Source organism: Mustela putorius, unplaced genomic scaffold (genome assembly GCF_011764305.1).
Source record: "Mustela putorius furo isolate JIRA1106 unplaced genomic scaffold, ASM1176430v1.1 tig00000281_pilon_pilon_pilon, whole genome shotgun sequence".
NCBI lineage: Eukaryota > Metazoa > Chordata > Mammalia > Carnivora > Mustelidae > Mustela > Mustela putorius.
In genome coordinates, this window is record NW_025421343.1 from 19,259,115 (window position 1) to 19,284,899 (window position 25,785).

A 25,785-nucleotide genomic window follows, 5' to 3' on the forward strand; every position below is an offset into this window, starting at 1 on the left:
CAGGTGTTGCTATGAAAGTATTTTGGGTAGATATGATAAACATCAGCTGACTCTAAGTAAAGGAAATCATCCTCAATAATCTGGGTGGGCCTCATCTAATCAGTTGAAAGCCCTCATGAGCAAAACTGTATTGCTCTGAGGAAGTGATTCTACCAACCAGCCTACCAATGAGGATTTTAGGCTTGCCTGACCAGACCCCAATCAGATAAACCAATTACTTGCAATAAATCTCCACATTTTTACATAAACCAGTTGGAGGTTATATATGTGTATGTACATAAGAGATTATATGAATGTATATATTTAAAACCCCCAAATGCTTCTGATTCTGATAGAAAACTAAATTACACAATCCCCATAGGTAAAAGAGTACATATAATTAACAGTCATTTGTTAGGTGTCAGTAAAGCTTTTTAACTGTGTGTCTCAGAAAATGAGACCATGAAGGACTTTCAATGACCGGTTAACAAACCCTCTTCCGAGTGCGGTGGTTTCCAATTCTCTATTTTCAGCAAAAGTGAAAGAAGGTCTAATTGAGTTATCAGCTGCTAAATCAGTAAAAATCACTTTTGATGAAAAACTGCTGTATTTTTCACACACAACTCAGAAGAACAAAGAAAAAGATACTTGTAAGCTCTGAGGGCAGAGTTTTCTGTTGCTTTGTTCACTGCTTATCACCAGAGATTAGAAGACTGCCCAGAACACAGTAGATCAAAATTACATTTGATAAATGAATGAGCAAACCTCCACCATTCTCAACTACTTGTTTAGAGGACAACATTTTGTCAAAAGTTTCATCTATAAACCCCAAAATCAGAAAGAGAAAATGCCAAATCCTGTCTCATTCTAGCAATGAGTTACATTAATACAAGGATTCATTTAACTAATCAGGAGTAAGAGGAAGCCTCGTCTATCTCATTAAGAGATGATTTCCAGTAAAAGTGTATTTTTACATTTAGTAATTAAATTTTTATTTAGTAATTATATTCTTATTTTTTTTTTAAGATTTTATTTATTTATTTGACAGAGATCACAAGTAGGCAGAGAGGTAGGCAGAGGGGGGGGGGGGCCAGGCTCCCCGCTGAGCAGAGAGCCCGATGCGGGGCTCAATCCCAGGACTCCGGGATCATGACCTGAGCTGAAAGCAGAGGCTTTAACCCACTGAGCCACCCAGGCGCCCAGTAATTATATTTTTAAAGATTTATTTATTAATTGAGAGAGAGCACAGTGGAAAGGGGAAGAGGGAGAGGAGAGAGAGCATCCCCAGCAGACTCCCAACTGGGCACAGAGCCCAATGTGGGACTGGATCCCACAACTCTAAGATCATGACCTGAGCCAAAATCAAGAGTCAGATGCATAACCAATAAGCCACGCAGGCACATCAATAATTACTCTGTTGTTGTTGTTGTTGTTTTTAATAATACTTGAACTGTAATAAACCCAAAAGAAATTCTTAAGACTCTGAGTCTTTCAGGGGCACCTGGGTGGCTCAGTTGGTTAAGTGCCCAATTCCGGATATCAGCTCAGGTCAGGATCTCACGTTGAGATTAACCCTGGGTTGGGCTCCATACTGGGCATGGAGCCAGCTTAAGATTCTCTATCTCCCTCTCCCTCCTCCCAACCCCACTCACGCTTTCTCTAGAAAACAAAACAAAACTTTCCGGCAAAAACATGGTAGGCTGAAATTCTGTGGAGAAAACAAAATGGAAACGAGCCCATAAAATTTCAAACTGTAGAGTAGAACTTGTTCTTCCTTTTTTTAACCTGTGATGGTGGGCAAATTTCTTTTCTACCAGAATACTTTCAAGTATGATATGATGATTTATTTTTAAATGTCACTATTTACAACATACCAGATATTACACCTTTGCAACTATTTCAATTTTTGTTAAGTAAGCACTACACCCAACGTAGGGCTTGAACTCAAAACCCAGAGATCAAGATTTGCATGCTCTATCGACAGCCAGCCAGGTGCCCCCACAACTATTTTAATTGTGATGAAAAACTTTAGATGTCAACTTTATCTTTTTTTAAAACTTTTTTATTTGAGTATAGTTGACACACAATGGTACATTACTTTCAGGCTGACCATAGAGTGAGTCCACAAGTTTACATATTATGTTGTGCTCAATACAGGGTAGGTATCATCCATCCCCATACAATCTATTACAGTATCATGGACTATATTCCTTATGCTGTCTTGTATTCCCATGACATATTCATTCCATAGCTGGAATCTCCCACTCCCCTTCACCCATTCTACCCATCCCTCCACTCAACCCCGTCCTAGCACCTATCAGTTTGTTCTCTGTATTTACAGTTCGATCCTGCTTCTGTTTATTCATTTGTTCTTTAGATTCCACATGAGGGAAATCATATGGTATTTGTCTTCTTCTGACATTTAACTTCTCTAGCTCCACCCACGTCATCACAAATGGCATGCACTCATCCTTTTTTAATGGCTGCGTAACATTCCAGTGCCTGTGTATACGTATCCTTATCCATTCATTTATTGATGGATATTGGGTTGCTTTCATATCTTGGCTATTGTAAATAATGTGGCAAGAAACACAGGGGTGCATATATCTTTTTCAATTAGTGTTTTTGTTTTCTTTGGGTAAAGAGGCAGAAGCAGAAATGTTGGATAAAATGGTATTTCTATTTTTAATTTTTGAGGAACGTCCATAATGTTTTCCACCGTGGCTACACCAATTTATATTCCTAACAACAGTGTATCATGGTTAGATGTCAACTTTAAATGTATATGAGAGTAAATGTTTTTTAAATTTTTAAGGGGATTTAGAGAGCAAAAATATAAAAACCACTATACTATGCCATCATTTTTGTTAAAAAAAAAAAAAAAGAGCTGGGGAACAGGGATACACGTATATATGATTTGATCTACATACATTGATTTTCTCTAGAAAAGACACCAGAAACAAGTAACAATGGCGATCTGTGGAGGAGAAGGGGATTTTTACAGACCTGATGTGGGAGGCTGAGCATACTGTTGTACCTTTTAAATGTTCACCCATATTCAAATAATTACCTCTCAAAAACAAAAAATTTTTAACAATTAACTAAAATAAAAAATATGACGGTAATTATTGTAACACTAGAAATAGGATGAAAAATAGAAAATCTGATAAAACCAACACAAAGAAAGGAAGGAAGGAGAAGATAAACACCCAGGATTTAAAATATGATTAAATGTAAAAGAAATAAATATCCTTTTTATAAAGATTTTATTTATTTATTTGACAGAGAGAGACACAACAAGAGAGGGAACGCAACCGGGAGGGGTTGGGGGGGGGAGCAGGCTTCCCGCCAAGCAGGGAGCCCAATGTGGGGCTCGATCCCAGGACCCTGGGATCAAGACCTGAGCTGAAGGCACATGCTTATTGACTCAGCCACCCAGGTGCCCAGTCCTTAAATTTTCTTTTGGGTGTCATTATGGCCTCCTCCTACACGTTTTTCAGATGTATTTTCACTATCACTCATTTTTTGTATCATTTGCAATTGAAGATTATATTTTAAGATTTATTTATTTTAGAGAGCGTATGAACGAGTATGCAAGCAGCGGTGGGGGTCGGGGGCAGAGGGAGAGAGATAATCTCAAGCAGACACTCCCACTCATTGCAGACCCTGAGATCGTGAGCCAAAATCAAGAGTCAGACACTTAACCAACTGAGCCACCCAGGCACCCCGCAACTGAAGACTTTATTTCTCTTTTAGCACAATAGTTGCTTATAAGCATTTTCTAAATTTCTAAACTGAATACTAACATAGCTTGTTACCCTTTTATTGTCAATTAGTTATTCTGTTGCCTTATAGGCAGAATGTCCACAATGACAGCTGTGCATTCCTGCTTTTGGTACTTGTTAAAGGTTTTCTTTGTGCCTTATTTATAGATGGATGTTATGAATAACAGTCTGTCTTTTAAAAGGAGAATGTATCCCACTCATTTCTTATCATTTGATATGTGTGGCCTCATTCTGGACATCTTATATTTACCTTATTGTTCTTCTTCCCTCTTGAGTGGGGTCTATTTGGAACACTTTTAATTTATCTATTAATCCAGTAACACAAGTGAAGTAAAATCAAGTCATTTATCTGTATCCTTCCATTGGTTACCCTTAAACTGAGATAGAGTTAATACGGTGAACCATCAAACTGAACAATACCTATACTCTTCCCCTTCCCTCAAATATGACTTTTAAGAAACTTATACTTTCCTCTTTCCTGCCCTATTTCTAACGCTCTGATAATATGAACTTCTTCAAGCAGATGACCTGCTGAGCACAGAGCCCTAAGCGGGGCTCGATCCCATGATCTATAACATCATGACCTGAGCCAAAACCAAGAGTCAGACACTTCACTGAGCCACCCAGGTGCCCCTGATAATATGAACTTTCATTCCTAAATTACTTGTATCACACCTTTGTATGTTGAAAATACTTTTTTTTTTTTAAGATTTTTATTTATTTATTTGTCAGAGAGAGAGCGAGCGAGAGCGAGCACAGGCAGACAGAGTGGAAGGCAGAGTCAGAGGGAGAAGCAGGCTCCCTGCGGAGCAAGGAGCCCGATGTGGGACTCGATCCCAGAACACCGGGATCATGACCTGAGCCGAAGGCAGCTGCTTAACCAACTGAGCCACCCAGGCGTCCCTGAAAATACCTTTTGATTGCTCATATTGTTACTGAATTATCAACGCAAAATAATTTGCTCTTCTACTATCTAAGAAATATGATCCTCATTCTTTTATTGGTAACTTTCTAAAAACTTGACGGAATCCTCAGTTTTTCTCTGGTGTGAAGATTTTTGTCTTACTTTCATTCAATCTAAAGATTCTTGTCCTTTAATTCTGGGGAAATGTTTTTATTTTTTATTTTTTTCTTTTTTCTTTTTCATTTTTTTAATTTAATTTTTAAGTTTAATCTCTTTAGTTCTTTTTAAATTTTTAAAAAAATCCCCCAATGTTCTTCTTTTTAATAATTTTCCCCTTCATTTATTTTTTTCCTTTCATTTATTTTTACTACTTAAATTCATCAGTATCTTTATCATTCAGTCCTTCTCTTCATTCTTTTATTTCAACAAGCATTTTTAATTTCCCAAAATAATTCCTTACTCTGATTGTTCATTTATTTATAACTGTATTTATTTTGTAGAATCATTATATATATAGCATACATATATATGTACACAAAAATTCACAGATAAATGTTCCTAAATGTTTACTTCTCATAAATGTTTCAAAACTGGGGGGCGCCTGAGTGGCTCAGTGGTTAAGCCGCTGCCTTCGGCTCAGGTCATGATCTCAGGGTCCTGGGATCCAGTCCCGCATCGGGCTCTCTGCTCAGCAGGAAGCCCGCTTCCTCCTCTCTCTCTCTCTCTGCCTGCCTCTCTGCCTACTTGTGATTTCTCTCTGTCAAATAAATAAATAAAATCTTTAAAAAAAAAAATCCTTTAAAAAAAAAATGTTTCAAAACTGGGCACCTAGGTGGCTCAGCTGGTTAAGCATCTAACTCCAGCTTGGGTCATGATCTCAGGGTCCTGGGATGGAGCCCTATGTCGGGCTTCCCACTCAGCATGGAGTATGCCTCTCCCTCTGAACCCGGCTTGTGCTCCTTCCTTCAAATAAATACATAAAACCTTAAATCAAACAAACAAAAAAACAAACAAACCAAAACTGGGGCTATAACTTAGATATTTATCTCATTATTTAATCCAACCATATTATGTCATCTGTTTATGTTGATATATGTAAGTCTATTTTTTTTTTAAAGATTTTATTTATTTATTTGACAGACAGAGATCACAAGTAGGCAGAGAGGCAGGCAGAGAGAAAGGAAGGAAAGCAGGCCCCTGCTGAGCAGAGAGCCCGACGTGGGACTTGATCCGAGGACCCTGAGATCATGACCTGAGCGGAAGGCAGTGGCTTAACCCACTGAGCCACCCAGGCGCCCTATGTAAGTCTATTTTCACTTAAATGGCTGAAAGGCATTCCAGAATATGTGCACTAAACAAGGTTTGTTTAGTTCAGTATTCTATTGCTGGACACTTAGCTGCCTCCTACTTTTGCTATTACAAAGTCACGCTTCCAGGGCGCCTGGGTGGCTCAGCTGATTAAGCACCTGCCTCTGGCTCAGGTCATGATCTCAAGGTTCTGGCATTAAGGCCCACATCTGGATCCTTGCTCAGTGGGGAGCCTGCTTCACCCTCCCCCTCTCCCTGCTACTCCACTTGCCGTGCTATCTTTCTCTGTCAAATAAGTAAATAAAAATTCTTTTATAAATAAATAAATAGGGGCGCCTGGGCAGCTCAGCGGGTTAAGCAGCTGCCTTCAACTCAGGTCATGATCTCAGGGTCCTGGGATCAAGTCCTGCATCGGGCTCTCTGCTCAGCAAATAAATAAATAAAATCTTAAAAATAAATCAATAAAAAGAAAGAAAGAAAGAAAGGCCCATTTCCTTGAGTACTTGTCTATGATTAGTACCCAGTAAAGGAAATACTGAGTTTTAATTTTACTAGGTATTCAAAAATTCCTCCTTTAAATTCCAGGTCAAGACAGTATCAATCTTAACTGAATATAAATATTTTTAACTTTTTTATTACTTGAAACTTTAACCTCTAATTTTGGGGAATTAGAGAAATATTAAGAATTTTTTTTTTTTTTAGGGCACCTGGGTGACTCAAGTTAGTTAAGCGTTTGCCTTTAGCTCAGTCTGGGATCAAGCCATCAAAGCCCCACATCAGGTTCCTGGCTGAGTGGGAGAGTCTGTTTATCCTTCTCCCTCACCCTCTCCCTCCCTACTCATGCTTGCTTTTTCTCTCAAATAAATAAAATCTTTAAAAAAAATTTTTTTTAATAAGCTCTATGCCCAATTTGAGGCCTGAACTCACAACTTTGAGATCAAGAATCACATGCTCTACTACCCACTAAGCCAGCAAGGCTCCAAGAATTTTTTTTTATTTGTACATATCAGTAACCTCCACGTTCCCAGCATTATGGTGAACATTAGCACATATATTAAGTCAACAAGAAAGACACAGTTTCTGTTGTTCTGAGATACTGAGTTTAGTACAGTGGTTTTCAATGTATACTAACCTACAACCTAAGAAGTCCTTTGGAAATGGTGGGTCTATGAGGGTGAAGGGAGGAGGTACCACAATGGAAATAGTACTAGTATTTCATATATAAAAGAATGTTAAACACCAAACTCAACACCAAAAAAAACCCAAATAATCCATTTAAAAATGGGCAGAGGACTTGAATAAACATTTTTCCAGACATAGAGATGGCTAACAGAAGCATGAAAACATCCTCAACATTAGTCATCATCAGGGGAAGACAAATCAAAACTACAATGAGGTATCACCTCACACCTGTCAGAATGGCTAGTATGAAAAAAAACAAGAAATGGTGAGCCTGGGTGGCTCAGTCATTAAGTGTCTGCCTCTGGCTCGAGTCATGATCCCAGGGTCCTGGGATTGAGCCCCGCTTCGGGTTCCCTGCTCAGCGCAAAGACTGCTTCTCCCTCTCGCTCTCCAACTAAACAGATGCTTGTGTTTCCTTTCTTACTATCTCTCTCTGTGTTAAATAAATAAATAAAATCTTAAAAAAAAAAAAAAAAAGACAAGAAATAACAAGTGCTGGCAAGGATGTGGAAAAAAGGATGAGAAAGGGATCCACTATGGGAATGTAAATTGGTGCAGCCACTGTGGAAAACAGTATGGAGGTGTCTCAAAAAATTAAAAATAGAAATATGTATGATCCAATAATTCCCCTACTGGTCATTCACTACCCCCAAAAAAGAAAAACATTAAATTAAAGAGATACATGCACTCCCATGTTTACTGCAGCATTATGTACAATAGCCAAATTATAGAAACAGCCTAAGTGTCCACTGATCGATGAAAGGATAAAGATGCAGCGTGTGCACACACGTGCGCACACACACACACACACATACACACAGAAATATTACACAGCCATAATAAAGAATAAAATCTTGCCATTTGTGACATGCGTGGACTAGAGGGCATTTTGCTAAGTGAAATGGCGAATGAAAAGACAAATACCCAGGACGCCTGGGTGGCTCAGTTGGTTAAGCAGCTGCCTTCGGCTCAGGTCATGATCCCAGTGTCCTGGGATCAAGTCCCACATCGGGCTCCTTGCTCCGCAGGGAGCCTGCTTCTCCCTCTGACTCTGCCTTCCACTCTGTCTGCCTGTGCTCGCTCTTGCTCGCTCTCTCTCTGACAAATAAATAAATAAAATCTTTAAAAAAAAAAAAGACAAATACCCTACCATTTCACTAATATGTTGAATCTAAAAACAAAATGAGTGAATAAACAAAAATCAAACTCATAAATACAGAGAACTGGTGGTTGCCAGTATGGGATGAGGAGCAAAACAGGTGAAGGGGATTAAGAGGTATAAACTTTCAGTTATAACATAAATAAGTCACAGGGCTGAAAAATACAGCATAGTCAATAATACTGAAGTAACATTGTACGGTGAGAGATGGTAACTACACTTATCATGATAATATTACATAATGTATAAAATAGTTGAATCACTGGGGTGCCTGGATGACTCAGTCCTTAGGTGTCTACCTTCAGCTCGGTTCATGATCCTGGAGTTCTGGGATCAAGCCCCACACTGGGCTCCCTGCTCAGCAGGGAGTCTGTTTCTCCCTCTCCCTCTGCTGCTCCCCCTGATTGTGCTCAGCTCTCTCTCTCAAATAAATAAAATATATTTTTTAAAGATTTTATTTATTTGACAGACAGAGATCACAAGTAGGCAGAGAAACAGGCATAGAGAAAGGAGAAAAGAGGCTTCCCTCCGAGCAGAGAGCCCAGGCGGGGCTAGATCCCAGGATCCTAGGATCATGACCTGAGCCGAAGGCAGAGGCTTAACCCACTGAGCCACCCAGACACCCCTAAATAAAATATTTTTAAAAAATTAAAAGAATAGTCAAATTACAATGTTGTACATCTGAAACTAATTTAAAAAAAAAGAATGTTAGACAACATATAGATATACAATATATAGCAAAACACAGTCCAGTACAAGAGAAATTTGATTCTCGTGATTTTCAATGTCCCTCTGAACATTTATATAGGTGAAAAACATGACTCTGTTACTGGAAACTACAGTTAGTTCCATTTTATGTAGGAGAACAGAAATACTTTGGATATGGTTTTAATACAACTGACTTTTTCCAGGAATGCAACTGTCACATAAAAAGAGAAAAGACTATTTTGTTTTGTTCAGAACTTACCAAGAGCACCATTCTGAAAAGTCTCAACAAATATTAGCGTTCCTAATGCAACATTTCAGTCAAATCTGTAACTGCTACACTGCCAGCAATTCCATGTGTACACACAGACATTTTTTTTTAAGGTTTTATTTATTCATTTATTTGAAAGAGAGTGAGCAAGCATGAAGGGGGGAGAGGCAGAGGGAGAAAAAGTCTCCCCGCTGAGAAGGGAACCGATGTGGAGCTCCATCCAAGGACCCTGAGATCATGACCTCAGACACAGGCAGACACTTAACCAACAGCCCCACACAGACATTTCACAACTTCATTATGTCTTCCACTATAGTCCTGCCCCAATATTTACACATATTGAAATACAGTACATATGATATTATATTATACATTGTATTATAAATTGTTTTCTATTTCAATTAGAACATAATATTGAGCTTGAGTTTTATTTATTTATTTTTTTTAAGATTTTATTTATTTTTTTGACAGAGATCACAAGCAGGCAGAGAGGCAGACAGAGAGAGAGGGGGAAGCAGGCTCCCTGCTGTGCAGAGAGCCCGATGTGGGGCTTGATCCCATGATCCCTGGGATCATGACCCGAGCCGAAAGCAGAGGCCTTAACCCACTGAGCCACCCAGGCGCCCCTTGCGTTTTATTTTTTACATAAGTTACACTATCGATCAATTTCACTTCAGAATAATAAAGTGGCATTTTTCCTGACTTGTTCTTACTGTAGCCAAAAATTAAGTATGAGGAAAATTTTCAGCATAAGGCATCACTGCAAGATCATTTAGTCAATCTGTCAAAAGAAAATAAGGTTCAGGAGCGCCTGGCTGGCTCAGTCGGTTAACCGTCTGCCTTCAGCTCAGGCTGTGATCACAGAATCCTGGGATCGAACCCCACGTCAGGCTCCCTGCTTGGTGAGGAGTCTGCTTCTCCCTTTGACCCTCCCTTCTCTAGTATTCTCTCTTTCTCACGCTCTCGACCAAATAAATAAATAAAATCTTGGAAAAAAAAAAAAGCTTTAAAAAAAAAGAAAATGAAGTCTATTTAAAGAAAACAAAGATTTCATTAAATACTTTCAGTAGGCAGTGATGAGCTTTAATATTGATCTTAAAATGTCATTAAAATTACACAAAAACAGAAAATCTATTATGATCCTGTTCCAGTTAACTACTGCTGAGTTAGGAATCACTCCAAAACTTAATGGCACAAACAACAACCATTATATTTTCTTCACAGGTTCAGTGAGTAAAGAATTCAGACACAGCACAGCAATCTTGCCTTTGTTTCACAATGAACTCAAATGGCTAAGACTGGACCAGCTGGTGGTTCCTTCAGCACCTAGGCCCTCAGCTAGGGCTGTGAACCAGGGCACCTATCCAGGCCCTCTCCATGGGGCTTGGCCTTCTCGTAGCAGAGTGGCTGAGTTCCCAGCAGGAACATCCTGAGAGCAAACATTCCCAGAGAGGCAGGCAGTAGCTGCATGGCCTTTCATGACCTAGTCTTGGGAGTCACACTGCATTATTTCCACTATACTGTACTGGTCCCCAAAACATGGACCCCATCTAGCAATGGAAGGAATGTCAAAGAATTTGGGGGCCATATTTTAAAACCACCAGGGCTTGTTTTCAGCCAACCAAGATCCTGAAACAAAGTAACTGGTAGCCTGGCTGTTCTTCAGATTTGTTCCCCTGCTAAATTAAAGCTACAAATATTTGTATACGCAAATATAATGGACAAGACACATGAAGACTCGGAAGATAATCAAGACCGGGCCCCCAACATTAAGGAACCTAACCGTGAGCACTCAGAATATGCAAACTGTGTGCTAAGTCCAGGAAAGCAAGCTGGAGAGGGCAGAGCAGATGTATTTAAAAAAAAAAAAAAAAAAATCAATTTCCGTACTTTAAAGTAACAATTGTGATTACTGGTTACAAATCTTATAAAAAGAGGTGCTAAGGGGCACCTGGGTGGCTCAGTCAGTTGATTATCCAACAAGTCATTTCAGCTTAGGTTGTGATCTTTGAGCCGTGGGATCGAGCCCCAATTTGGGCTCCATGCTTAGAGGGGAATCTGCTCCAGATGCTCTCTCCCTGTCCTTCTGCCCATCCCTGCCATACTCTCTCTCCAAATTAAATAAATAAATCTTTAAAAATAAATAAATGAAAGGAGCACCTGGGTGGATCAATTGCTTAAGTCTCTGCCTTCAGCTCAGGTCATAATCTCAGGGTCCTGGGATCAAGCAGGGAGCCTGCTTCTGTCCCTCCTCCTTCTCCTCTGCCCCTCCCCACCCCATGTTCTCTATCTCCCTCATATAAATAAAATCTTTTAAATAAAAGAAAAAATATATAAATAAATAAAGGTACCGATTATTTTATAAAATCCCATTTAAGTCCAAAAATCCTATAAAATACAATAAACATCCTATATCTTTTTAATAATTATAAATATACTACCTGAACTTAAAAAAATAAAGTTCCCAATAATGCCCTTTGACACCAAGACATTTTATAAGAACACAATGACTCAGACCAGGATGTGATAAAAACTGGGTATAGAGGTCACTTCACCTTTTACCACATCCTCAACTGTCTTATTTAAAATTTTAAGATCAAGACAAACCATAAGTGACTCTTAATCTCACAAAACAAACTGAGGGTTGCCGGGGGCAGGGGGTTTGGGAGAAGGGGGTGGGATTATGGTCATTGGGGAGGGTATGTGCTTTGGTGAGTGCTGTGAAGTGTGTAAACCTGGTGATTCACAGACCTGTACCCCTGGGGATAAAAATATATGTTTATAAAAAATAAAAAATTAAAAAGAACTAAAAAAAAAAAAAAACTAAAAAAAAAAAATAAATAAATAAAATAAAATAAAATTTTAAGATCAAGGACGCCTGGCTGGCTCTGCCGGAAGAGCATGCGACTCTTGGTGTCAGGGTGGGGAGTCCAAGGTCCACACTGGGTGTAGACATTACTAAAAAAATAATTAGTTAATTAAGAATGTCAACACTACTTTCTGATTCTAGTCAAAATAATAATACAAAAATGCCAGAACCATCAATAACTTGGTAAACAATATGAATAGGACTTAAGGTAGGCAGGATCAGTCTCTCAGTTCTCTCCAAGAGCTAATTCTGGTTTTATAATTCTTAGAAGGAATAAATAAATCTCCCCATTTTCCTTCCCTTTCTTTTTCTTTTTCCTTATTCTTTTTAAAGATATTATTTATTTGACAGAGATACAGCAAGAGAGGGAATACAAGCAGCGGGAGCAGGAGAGGGAAAAGCAGGGAACCCAATGCAAGGCTCGATCTTGAGACCCTGGAATCATGACCTGAGCCGACGCCTAAAAACTGAGCCACCTAGGTGCCCTCTTCCTTCCTTTTCTTCTTCACAAAGCCCCAAGTGTGTGCGTGTTGTAGTGGAAACACACAGGCAAAAAGAATGAACATTCATCAGAAAATGACTATCCTCATTCATCTCATTTTCCCTACATCTCAACTTCATCCCCCAGTAAGTGACACAACAGGTGCGAAGTTAGGAAGAAAATTCTAATGAAAGAAGAGAGCTGTTAAGTATAGTAAACACTTTACTTTTTGCCTGACAGGTTAAATACAGCAGCAGGTGACTCAAAATTTAATTTTCTAAAGCTTTACAATTTTTACTTAAAAATATAAAATCTTAGGGACGCCTGGGTGGCTCAGTTAGTTAAGCAGCTGCCTTCAGCTCAGGTCATGATCCCAGCGTCCTGGGATCGAGTCCCACGTCCGGCTCCTTGCTCAGCGGGGAGCCTGCTTCTCCCTCTGCCTCTGCCTGCCATTCTGTCTGCCTGTGCTCACTCTCTCCCCTTCTCTCTCTCTGATAAATAAATAAAATCTTAAAAAAAAAAATGTATATATATATATATATATATATATATATATATATATATATAATCTTAAAAGAGAAAAAAAAGAAGGGAGGGCATCTAGTTGGCTCAGTCCAGAAACGATGCAACTCTTGATCTCAGGGTTGTAAGCTTGAGCCCCACACCGGGTATAAAGACTACTGAAAAATACTTTTTTTTTTTTTTTTTTGAGAGACGGTGCTAGTGGGGAAGGGGGAGGGGGACAGAATCTTAAACAGTCTCCACACTCAGTATGGAGCCCCACATAGGCTTTTGATCACATGACCCTGAGATCATGACCTGAGCTGAAATCAAGAGTTGGATACTTAACTGACTGAGCCACCCAAGTGCCCCTCAAAAACAAGATCTTGGAGCACCTGAGTGGCTCAGTCAGTTAGTGTCTGCCTTCGGCTCAGGTCACAATCCCAGGGACCTGGGATCAAGACCTGCATCGGGCTTCCTGCTCAGCAGGGAGTCTGTCTGGTTCTCCCTCACACTCTCCCCCTCTGTGTATGCTCTCTCTCTCTCAAATAAATCAATAAATCTTCTGCAAAAAACTTTTTTAAAATAAATAAATAAAAAATAAAGCTTTACATTTTAGGAATCACAATATAAAAGTATACAACATGTCAGAAAACATGAGAAGAAGACCATAAAGAGTACTGATGAAATTTACTTCTGAAAACCCTATCACTCCTGAGAACCATGCCCATTTGATTCCAGGACCCTGGGATCACGACCTGAGCCGAAGGCAGACGCCTAACGACTGAGCCACCCAGGCATCCCCAATATTCCATTTCTAATAGATTAAGAGAATTGATATGGCTTTTTTTTAAAGATTTTATTTATTTATTTGACAGAGAGACAGATCACAAGTAGGCAGAGAGGCAGGCAGAGAGAGAAGGAAGCAGGCTCCCCGCTGAGCATAGAGTCCAATTCGGGACTTGATCCCAGAACCCTGGGATCATGACTGGAGCAGAAGGCAGAGGCTTTAACCCACTGAACCACCCAGGTGCCCCTCGACATTGCTTTTAAAAACAAAGTATATACTCTGGCTTTTCATGAAATTACCTTAAAGTCAGATTTCTTTTAATTCTTAGAAAAGACAACAGAAGAGGTGCCTGGGTGGCTCATTCAGTTAAGTATCCGCCTTCTGCTCAGGTCATGAGCCCAGGGTCCTGCTCTTCGGGGAGTCTACTTTCTCCCTCTACCCCTCCTACACCCAGCCCACCCCCACTCTGCTTGCTCACTCTCTCTCTCAAATATATACATATATATAATATATAATAATATAATATGATTAATAATATAATATTTTTTATATATACACATATATGTATATATACATAATAACACCATGAAATATCCAATCTGTTAAAAGTACATAGCAATCTAGGCATTGCACTCCTCATCTCAAAATAAAGTCTCTCCCCCTGTGGTCAGACTGTGGTCTCCAAGACCATTTCCCAGTAAAAGAAGCCAGGACTCCACAGAGATGAAGTGTGAGGCAAGAAGTGTAAAAGATGAACCTGGAACATCTTGTCATATCAGAAAAGCAAGTAAGATAATAAAGACTAGGGGCACCTGGGTGGTTCAGTGGGTTATGCCTTCAGCTCAGGTCATGATCTCAGGGTCCTGGGATCGAGTCCCACATCGGGGTCTCTGCTCAGCAGGGAGCCTGCTTCTCCCTCTCTCTCTCTGCCTGCCTCTTTACTTGTGATCTCTGTCTCTGTCAAATAAATATGTAAAATCTTAAAAAAAAAAAAAAGATAATAAAGACTACTAAGATCATTTCAAAATGACTCAAGAACCAACCTAAATGGGCCCTCTGGCCAAAGGAGTACTACCTTTGAGGATCAGTAAAGATAATAACTGAAGGGCGCCTAGGTGGCTCAGTCTGTTAAGCATCCACCTTCAGCTCAGGTCATGATCCTGGGGAGGGGCTCCCTGATCAGTGGGGAATCTGCTTCTCCCTCTCCTTCTGCCTCTCACCCTGCCTGTGGTCTCTCTCACACATGCACTTTCTCTTTCTCTCACACATGCACTTTCTCTCTCTCTCTCTCTCTCTCTCTCACTAATAAATAAATAAAATCTTTTTTAAAAGGATAATAATTGATGTATGTCCAAATCCTTGAGCTCATGATGAAACTGGTGACCTCTGGAGCATGCCAGGAACCATCTCGTTATTTTTAAAACTAGTAATAACTAAAAAAAAAGGAAAAAGCACATCCAACCCTTTAAATTTAACCTGCCTGAACCTGAAGATTAACCTGATACATTAACCTGAAGATCAACCTGATAGATGTAAGGAATATTCACTTCACAGAAATAGTCTACCCAGTAAATGAGAGGATGATAGAATTAAAAGCACAATTTTCACAAGTTTAACAAAATAATCAAGGCAATCATCAATCAACAATGATAACATTACAAAAAGATAATTTTAAAATTATGTTTTTATGAGCACCTGGCTGACTGAGTCAGTAGAGCATGTGACTCTTGATCTCAGGGTTCTAAGTTCAATCCCCACATTGGGTGCAGAGATTACTAAAAAATAAAATCTTTAAGATGAAAATTCTGTTTTTACTCTTTGCTATTAAAGACATTAGTAGGAAATTTTGCAAAATCTGAATAAATCTAGATTGGTATACCATCATCCTTGGTTAGATAAGAAACTCTCCTTTTTTAAAAAAAAAGATATACACGGAAGTATCTGTGTATATATCAGGAATTATGGGAAATAAGTCTTGAACTTACTTTGAAATGGCTCAAAACAGAATAAATACTTACTAGAGCAAATAGAGTAAATATAATGGAGCAAACAGAGTAAAATGTGAATATTTTGGATGAAGAGCATATGAGATTTCTCGGTAATGTTGTTAGCAATTTTTCTGTAAATCTAAAAATTATTTTGAAGTACAATGTTAAGGGAAAAAAGATAGAAACAGGCAACAATACATTATGGATCTCATAAAAGAAGTACACAGCACTACCTCAAGAAGTAATCTTGAACCCACTATCTCACCTCTCCCCCCAAAAAACCCTATGACTTTAGACCATCTAGAATCTGAACCTAACTATCCATCTACAGAAAAAAACATGGTAAAGAATACAACAGAGATGAAAGAACAACTCCAGACCAAAGGAAACTACAGAATGAATAACCAGTTATCTTCAAATATTGAGGGACAGAGACAAGGAATATGAATCAATATCCACACAAAAATCTGTACATGAATGTTCACAATAGTCTGTTATTCAAGATAACTAGAAAGTGAAACAACCTAAATTGTCCATCTATTGAAGAATAAACAAAATGTTTATCCATCCAATGGAATATCATTCAGCTGTAAAAACTAATGAAGGAATTCAGGCAATAACATGGAAAAAACTTGAAAACATTATGCTAAATTTTTAAAATACAGACACAAATTATTTTTATTAGGGGTACCTGGCTGGTTCCACTGGCAGAGCATGCGACTCTGGATCTCCTGAGTTCAAGCCCCAGGAAGGGCACAGAACTTACTTAAAAAAACAACAACAACAAAAACCCACATGCACATATTATATGATTCCTTGATATGAAATGTCCAGAAGAGACAATCTATAGGGACAGAAAGTGTACTGGTGGCTTCCAGAGGCTGAGAGGAAGGGGAAATGAGAAGTAACTGGTTTCCTTTTGCAGTGGAGAAAACATTTTGAAATTAGATAGTGGTAATACTTACAGAGGTTTGTAGGTATACTAAAAACCACACAATTGTGCACTTCAAAAGAATGAATTTCCTGCTATGTGAATGATGTATCAATTAAAAAAATGAACGGACAAGGAAAAAAACACTGAAGAGTATTATCAATCAATCATAACCTATTAATCTTATTTGGATCTTGATTTAAACAACTATAAAAAAGAAAAAATTATAAAAGAAAAAACATGAAAACTAAGTAGATACTTGATAATACTGTTTACAGAATCCTAAATAATCAAAGAAAACTGAGTAAATAAAAGATTGACCACATAGTTGCCAAGTATCCCCCCCAAAAAAACTTACTAAATACAAAGGGACACCACCTTGACCAAGTCATCAAACCTAACATAACCAGTATTAAGACAAACCAATTATGTGCTTCTTAATACAATACACTGAGAGGGACACAACATGACCTTCGTGGCATCCCTAAAAAAAAAAAAAAAAAAATAGCCTGCAAGAAAGAACATAACATAACCTGAATCTAATCATGAGGAAACATGAGATGAACACAAATTGAGCATTATTCTACACAAAATAACTGGCTGTTTTCTTCAAAACTATTAAGGTCAGGGCGCCTGGGTAGCTCAGTGGGTTAAGCCGCTGCCTTCGGCTCAGGTCATGATCTCAGAGTGCTGGGATCGAGTCCCGCATCGGGCTCTCTGCTCAGCAGGGAGCCTGCTTCCCTCCCTCTCTCTCCGCCTGCCTCTCTGTCTACTTGTGATTTCTCTCTGTCAAATAAATAAATAAAATCTTTAAAAAAAAAAAAAAATCTATTAAGGTCAGAAAACACAAAGACACAAACTGGTTCCATAACAAGAAGTGACAATAAAGTACAATGAGTCTGGATTTTACTGTAAACTAAGAAAAAATATACATAGCTATAAAGAGCACCACTGGTACATGAAATCTGATTAAGGACTATGAATAATGGAGGGTTTATTTTTTTAAGATTTTATTTATTTATTTGACAGACAGAGATCACAAGTAGGCAGAGAGGCAGGCAGAGAGAGAGAGGGGGAAGCCCCACTGAGCAGACAGCCCTATGTGGGGCTCGATCCCAGGATCCCGAGATCATGACCTGAGCAGAAGGCAGAGGCTTTAACCCTCTCAGCCACCCAGACATTCCTGTTTCTTGTTTTAAAATATTTTATTTATTTATTTATTTGACAGAGAGAGAGACACAGTGAGAGAGGGAACACAAGCAGGAGAAGCGGGAGAGAAATAAGCAGGCTTCCTGTCAAGCAGGGAGCCCAGATGCAGGGCTCGATCCCAGAACCCTGGGATCATGACTGGAGCTGAAGGCAGACACTTAAGGACTGAGCCACTGAGGTGCCCCTGAAAAATGGTTTTGTGTGAATATTACGTTTCCTGACTTGTTTACTCTACTGTGATTACGTAAAACAATTTCCTTGCATTTGGAAAAGCTAACTGAAGTCTCCAACTCACTCTCAAACAACTCAATTTATACATATAAAAAGAATGATAAAGTCAATAGGACAAATGTTAATTGCTGAATCTGGATAGAGTATGCGGGAGTTTCCTGTATATTCTTGGCACTCTGAATGACGCCATATCTTTTAGAAATACATACTACAATATTAACAGATGAAATGGTTAAGACAGCGCTGATGAGCTTCAAAATAGGGGGTGTCAAGGGGTACAGATGAGTTAATTGGTCATTTGTTGATAACTATTAAAGAAAAGTAATGGAAACATCAGGGGGATTGTACTATTCTCTGTACTTCTGAATGTTTGGAATTTTCTGTAATAAAAAGGTTTAAAGAAGTCCACAATGGAAAGGTTTTTAAACAGAGAAACTGAGGCTCAGGAAAATTAAGTGGCAACCACACCCAGGAGTTCAGCTTTGAAATCTTTCCAATGTACGACTCTCTCTCCAATAATCCTCCTTTAAAACCTTCTTATATAGTAAGAACTATCCAGGCGGTTTTATTCTCCCCACCTGAAATTCTGGTCAATACCAAACAGAAATACAGTAAGATACTTCCGACACCACCTTTGAGAGTAAACTCAGTAAATGATGGAAGAAACTGACAAATGCAGACAGAGGTAATCCACCCAAAGAAGAGATCTACAAATTGCTGAGAAGGTGGAAAACCAACTGATGTTTAGTAAGCACCTATTTATGTCCTTAGATCATTTAATCCTCACATCAATGCTGGCACAATTTTTTCTAATTTTGGTAAAATATATATATAACACAAATGAGGTGATTCTTTTTCAATCTCATTTTACACATGAGGAGAATGGAAATAAGAAATTAAGAATTTTCCCAAGACAAAGCAGCAAACTAGCAAAGCAGAATCTGAACCCAGGACTTTCTCTAAACTACATGCTTGCCATTATACTATTTGATTGACTCTTAAATCTCTTAAATTTAGTTTCTAAGAGTCAATACCAAGAGCCTAAACAATTCTGGTTTTCTACATCTACAAGCTTCCATGAACAGTCAGCAGACTCCCTAACAATCTTTATACTACCCTACCTTTGCTGCAGCAACTTTAGAAGCTACATTAAAAGCTAAATTAAATCCAGAAGTATATGAGTATTAATGAGACATTTTATTTTTCTTAAGCTTATGTTGTAAATGGTAAATAAAATCCAAATAATTTTGCAAAGCCACTATTACAACACACTGAATTCATAAACTTTAGCTATAGCCAAAATAACTGATTAGTATATCATTTGAAAAAGGAATATTTTGGTCTCACACAGGATAGACAGATATAAATGCCCTAAATCTTTCAATATATAAATTATAAATATTATGGAACTCATATCATTCTAAAGAAAAAAATAGAAAGAAATTTTGAAACACTAGGAACTACATGGGCGCCTGTGTGGCTTAGTGGTTAAGTGTCTGACTCCTGATTTCAGCTGAGGTCATGGTCTTAGGGTTCTGGAACTGAGCTCCACACTCAGCTCGGAGTCAGCTTGGAATTCTCTCTCCCTCCCTCTGCCCCGCCCCCACACTTTCTCTCTCTCTCAAATAAATAAAAAAATAAAATCTTTAAAAAAAAGAAAACACTATGAACTACAGCAGGAAATATAGTAGGAATTTAACATATGAAACAACCAATCTGCCTGATCAAACCAGTGATCCAGTGGAGAAGTGATTATCAAACAGACACAGAACAAACCTGTGCACATGATAGTCTCCCTTACCAAAACCTTCAAAAGCTTCAGGATCTACAAGACCAGAGCATTACAAATCAGTGTCAAACTGAAAAAGACACATACATATGGTCCTAGTCTCATATATTTTGTAGCATGAAAATGGCTTCAAAATAAAGTACTCATATTCCACATATTTCTTCTTTCTTAAAATTTAAATCACTTTTTTTTTTTCTTTATGATTCAGTTTGTCATTTTAAAACTCAAAGGGGTAGAGCACCTGCTGGCTCAGTCAGCAGAGTTTGTGACTCTTGATCTCGGGATTGTGAGTTCAAGCCCCATGTTGGGTACAGAGAGTTTTTTCTTTTTAAGATTTTATTTATTTATTTGACAGACAGAGATCACAAGTAGGCAGAGAAGCAGGCGGGGGTGGGGGGGAGCAGGCTTCCCACCGAGCAGAGAGCCCAACATAGGGCTTGATCCCAGGACCCTGAGATCATGACATGAGCAGAGGCTTAACCCACTGAACCACCCAGGTGCCCCGGGTGCAGAGATTTCTTAAAAATAAAATCTTTTAAGAGATAAGTAAAATGAAAAACAAATTTTAAAATTAAAAAATGACAAAAGGAGCTAAAATATGTCAAAGCTATTGAATTGGGGGAAAACATAAAGGTTAATGGACAAACAAGGGCTCAGAGTTGCTATCTATAGGAATTCACCATATCTAAATATCACTTTGCACTTCTTTTTCTGGCAAACCTTTTTCTCATACATACCTAATTCTATATACATAAAATAAATAATTAGAACTTTTTAAAATGTAACTATTAACCAGTTGCTTTAGAAGGGGAAAAATGTCCTCCAAAATACCAATAAAGTACAAATGTCCTCATATTTAAATCTTTTCAAAACCACCACTGAAAACTGCAGATGGCAAAACACTACCCTGATTGTCTGCGGAAGCCTACTTGCAAAGAGTTCTATTTCAATGTATTGACTAATATACATGTGATGCAACCTAAGAAAATACATACTAAAAACTGAGCACCACCCAAAAAATTACTCCCATCTAAACTAAGAGGAAGACAAATGGGAAAGCAAAAGGCTACATGTGATACAAGAAGTATTTTTTTCCTATCATAGAAAACAAAAACCTTAAAACATTTTTTAATTTTCCAAAAAAAATTAAAAAGACAATTAACTTACTAGCATGCTTGTCTGCAAGCATTATAAGCGTGTTCGAAATATCTCGTCGTCTATAAAAGCACACTACTTTTGCTTCCACGTTGCCAGTTGCAGTCTAAGAAATAAGAAAAATAAAAGTTATGTGTACTGAATAGTAGACTCAAGCAGTTTCTAAAACAAAACTAAATACAACACAATTATAAGAACTCTCATTTATAGTGTGCCAACCCCAACTGCGGGATAATCAGAGAGCTAAAAAATTTAAATGAGGATAAGCAGCATTTGCAAAGGTTCCAAGTGAAACCGAAATGTCAAACATACAATAACTTACTGGCATTAATTAAACTAAAGTGATCAGATCGCTTTAATGAACCAGAGAATGAAATCTGATTAGCCTTGAGAAACTAGTACCCCAAATTTTAAAAGCCACAATGTAACTTATTCAAGACAGTTAAACATATTTCCTCCAAACCCTCTCCCAGAAGCATAGGCTAAGAGTAAAATCACGCAGCCCTCCTAAACATGATGGGGAAGCTCTGTGAATGCAGGGAGCCATCACCCAGAATGGAACAGACGACTCAGAAAAGCATTCTCCAGCCCAGGTACCTCTATGAATCCGTAATAGTTAATATTCTCAGTTTCTTTATCTTCACATGTGAAAGTATTAAAAACTTTGAGTTATGAACACTGAAGCTCTTATTTATTTTCAACTACCATCTAGAATAGAACCAATATTCAGTTAGGTTGTAATTTTCTGCAGCTGGGGCCCAGGCTCCTACTCTCCTATTCCTTATGAATTCTGAGAACTTTCAAGGTCAATCATTCATTACGAAGTTCCTTGTAGAAACACACAGATTACAGTCAAATTCCAGTTTTCCAAAAAATTTGAGAACAAATTTTCAGAATTTCTCTGGACTTACGGATATATTCAGACATAAAGAAATAAGAATATACATATGCTGCAGTAAATGTGTCGATTTTATGAAGTTCAGTAGCAGTATTTTAGAATGAGAAATAGTCATGGAGAAATATTGTCCCTTTGAATTGAAATCATATTAAATCCTAACCAAAGTGCTTCTATATTTCACAATATTGTGATCAAATACATCCTCCAGAAGTAATGATCCAGCAATCTAATAAATGAACAGGCCAGTATTTCTTGTAAATAAAATCTATCAAATGACTATGATTACAAGCTCTTTATCAGTTCTGTTTTAAGACAAAAGCATGTTCAAAACACAAAGCAAGCATTTAAAGGCATATTTTTTCCTACCTCTCTAGTGAGTTCCTCCACTAGGAATACTCTACAAAACTAATTAAATTCTTATTTAAACCTGCTTGAGGTAGAGGGGCATAGTTCAAAATAAACATTCTCTTCTAAACGATGCACACGCTTAGCTATTAGGTATTTTATAACTACAGTATTCCTCTTTCCCTCTACAAATACACACACACACACACATCCTTTCAAGCATGCCTCAAAAGTTAAGCTACTCAAACTGTGGTCCAAGGCCCAGTCTACAACTCCTGCTGCATAATGAAATGAGAACAGAGACTGAGAATGTGTGTTAGAGCATTTGGTAAAATTTAACCTACTGAACCTAATAATGAAAAATGAAGACTTGTTGGGTGCCTGGGTGGCTCACTGGGTTAAGCCTCTGCCTACTTGTGTTCTCTCTGTCAAATAAATGGATAAAATCTTTAAGAAAGAAAAAGACTTGTTAACTTCATTTTTCTATTTTTTTTTTATTTTATAAAAGCAGTTTGAGATAGTGAACCGTCTTAATAATCTTTCAGCACAAATAGTTAGCCATGTACCGCTCTAAAGACCTAGGTTAGGAGCTCCTGGCTGGCTCAGTTGGTAGAGCATGCGACTCTTGATCTCAGAGTTGTGAGTTTAAGCCCCACACTGGATGGAGAGATTACTTAAAAGCTTAAAAGGGGTGCCTGGGTGGCTCAGTGGGTTAAAGCCTCTGCCTTCGGCTCAGGTCATGGTTCCAGGGTCCTGGGATCGAGCCCCACATCAGGCTCTCTGCTCAGTAGGGAGCCTGGTACCCCCTCTCTCTGCCTGCCTCTCTGCCTACTTGTGATTTCTGTCAAATAAATAAATAAAATCTTAAAATTTAAAAAAAGGTTAAAATTTTTTTTAAAAGGCGGGGGTGCCTGAGTGGGGCAGTCAGTCAGTTAAGCGGTTGGTTGGAGATGGAGCCCTCGTGTCCAGCTCCACATTCAGCAGGGGATCTGCTGGAGATTCTCTTTTCCTCTCCCTTTGCCCCTCCCCACCATTCATGGGGCATGGGAGCTCTCTCTCTCTCTCTCAAGTAAATAAATAAATCCTTAAAAAAAATAAAAAAGATGAAGCCACAACAACAGCAATTTCTTTGCCGTGTTCTTTTCTCCATTTAGGTTGCAGCCTCTTAAATCCCTATTCTGTCAAGCACATTTACTAAAATATCCTCTATCTATAAGGGGCTTTTCTTAAGCTCTAAAATCATTTACTTTTTTTTTTTAAAGATTTTATTTATTTATTGGACAGAGAGAGAGAGCACAAGTAGGCAGAGAGGCAGGCAGAGAGAGAGGAGGAAGCAGGCTCCCTGCTGAGCAGAGAGCCAGATGCGGAGCTCAATCTCAAGACCCTGGGATCATGACCTGAGCCAAAGGCAGAGACTTTAATCCACTGCGCCACCCAGGCACCCCTAAAATCATTTTAGTCAACCTTTCACTCATGTCTGTTTCTATCCCAACTTAGGAAACACTATTAAAAGAAAAACAAAACAAAAAAACCCACTACACATACACTTTACATTTCGGAAAGTGCGTGGTTTGCCTAAAGTAAAGAACAAGGGAAAAGTGACTTTCCTTTCCCGATTTCTGTCCTTATCCCCAAGCGATCCCAAGTGGTAGGAGATGTCTTACCTTGGGTTTCATGAGGGAATCTCCTGAATCTATGTGCAAATTCCTATATATGCAAATGCAGATGGAGGTAGAGGGTATCATCAAACACTCAAAGAAATTAGTGACTCCCCTCTCCCAACCAAAATGACAGAAGGCACGAAACGGTAAAATGAATCTCAGAACAAGTCACATGGCCAATAAAATGTACAGACTATGAAGGTACACACAAGTTTTACAAAATACGCATCAAAAACAGAACAAAAATAGCAAGTAACATGCTAATTTTTTCACGAGCTTAACTTCTAAAACTTTCTGAAACTATACTGTTACTATGAGCCCAAAGCTTTCTCTCACATGCACGCAGACACAATCTTTACAAGAACACCCAACCTAAACAGTAACTAAATAAAATTAACCAAAAGTTGTTTTCATAATTTTAATCTTATATTCGCCCTCCAAAAGATCACCTTCATAATATCTGAGTACAAATTAGGAGAGAGGAAAAAAGGAAATACAAGATAATCAATGTTGAACTGTGCTCATCAACTGATATTTACTTTTGCACCTAAAAGTTTCCAAAACTTTTAGGGAGATAAACTGAGACTAAAAATCTATTACTGGGGACATCTGGCTGACTCAGTTGGTGAAGTGTGCAACTCTTGATCTCGAGGTTGTGCATCTGAGCCCCATGTTGGGTGTAGAGATTACTTAAAAATAGTATCTTTTTAAAAAAGTTATTACTGTGGGCGCCTGGGTGGCTCAGTGGGTTAAGCCGCTGCCTTCGGCTCAGGTCATGATCTCAGGGTCCTGGGATCGAGTCCCGCATCGGGCTCTCTGCTCAGCAGGGAGCCTGCTTCCTCCTCTTTCTCTGCCTCTCTCTCTGCCTGCCTCTCTGACTACTTGTGATCTCTCTCTGTCAAATAAATAAATAAAATCTTAAAAAATAAATAAATAAATAAATCTGTTTAAAAAAAAAAAAAGTTATTACTGTAATTTTTAAAAATGAAATATTGTAGTCCAGCTTTCAAACTGAACAAGTAACATTGCAAATAGGATTTTTTGCTACAGAATCCAGGGGCACCTGGGTGGCTCAGAGGGTTAAGCCTCTGCCTTCGGCTCAGGTCATGATCTCAGGGTCCTGGGATCAAGCCCCGCATCGGGCTCTCTGCTCAGCAGGGAGCCTGCTTACCTTTCTCTCTCTGCCTGCTTCTCTACCTACTTGTGATCTCTGTCTATCAAATACGTAAATAAAATCTTAAACAACAACAACAACCAGAATCCATTCTGTAAAAGGGAATTTTGGGGCCACCTTGGTGGCCCAGTTGGTTGAGCATCTGCCTTTAGCTCAGGTCATGATCCCAGGCTCCTGGGATGGAGCCATTGAGCCCTGATCTCCAAGTCGTTAGGCTCCCTGCTCAGTGGGGAACCTGCTTCTACCTCTCCCTCTGCTTGCTGCTCCCCCTGCTTATGCTCTGTCAAATGAATAAACAAAATCTTTAAAAAAAAAAAAAAAAAAGTGAATTGTCTATAACAATGGTGACTGACAGCTTATCCTAGGAATTTTGTTACAAAAACACATTCTATCCAGAAGATAATTAACAGGGGCCACCTGGCTCCTGGCTGGCTCAGTCAGCAGAACATTTGGTTTTTGATCTCAGGGTC

The 25,785-nt window shown here is 38.6% G+C and overlaps 1 protein-coding gene across 6 annotated transcripts in view; it reads right to left on the bottom strand.

Moving 5' to 3' along the window:
* The window catches only part of MTA3 (metastasis associated 1 family member 3), a 214,257-nt gene that overhangs the window by 133,008 nt on the left and 55,464 nt on the right, over positions 1-25,785 (bottom strand). For all 6 annotated transcript variants that reach the window (XM_045079170.1, XM_045079166.1, XM_045079167.1 and 3 more), the window contains exon 3: positions 21,250-21,343. In XM_045079170.1, coding sequence (XP_044935105.1) covers positions 21,250-21,271 — 22 coding nt within the window. In that variant the 5' untranslated portion in view covers positions 21,272-21,343. The remainder of the gene's footprint in view (positions 1-21,249; positions 21,344-25,785) is intronic.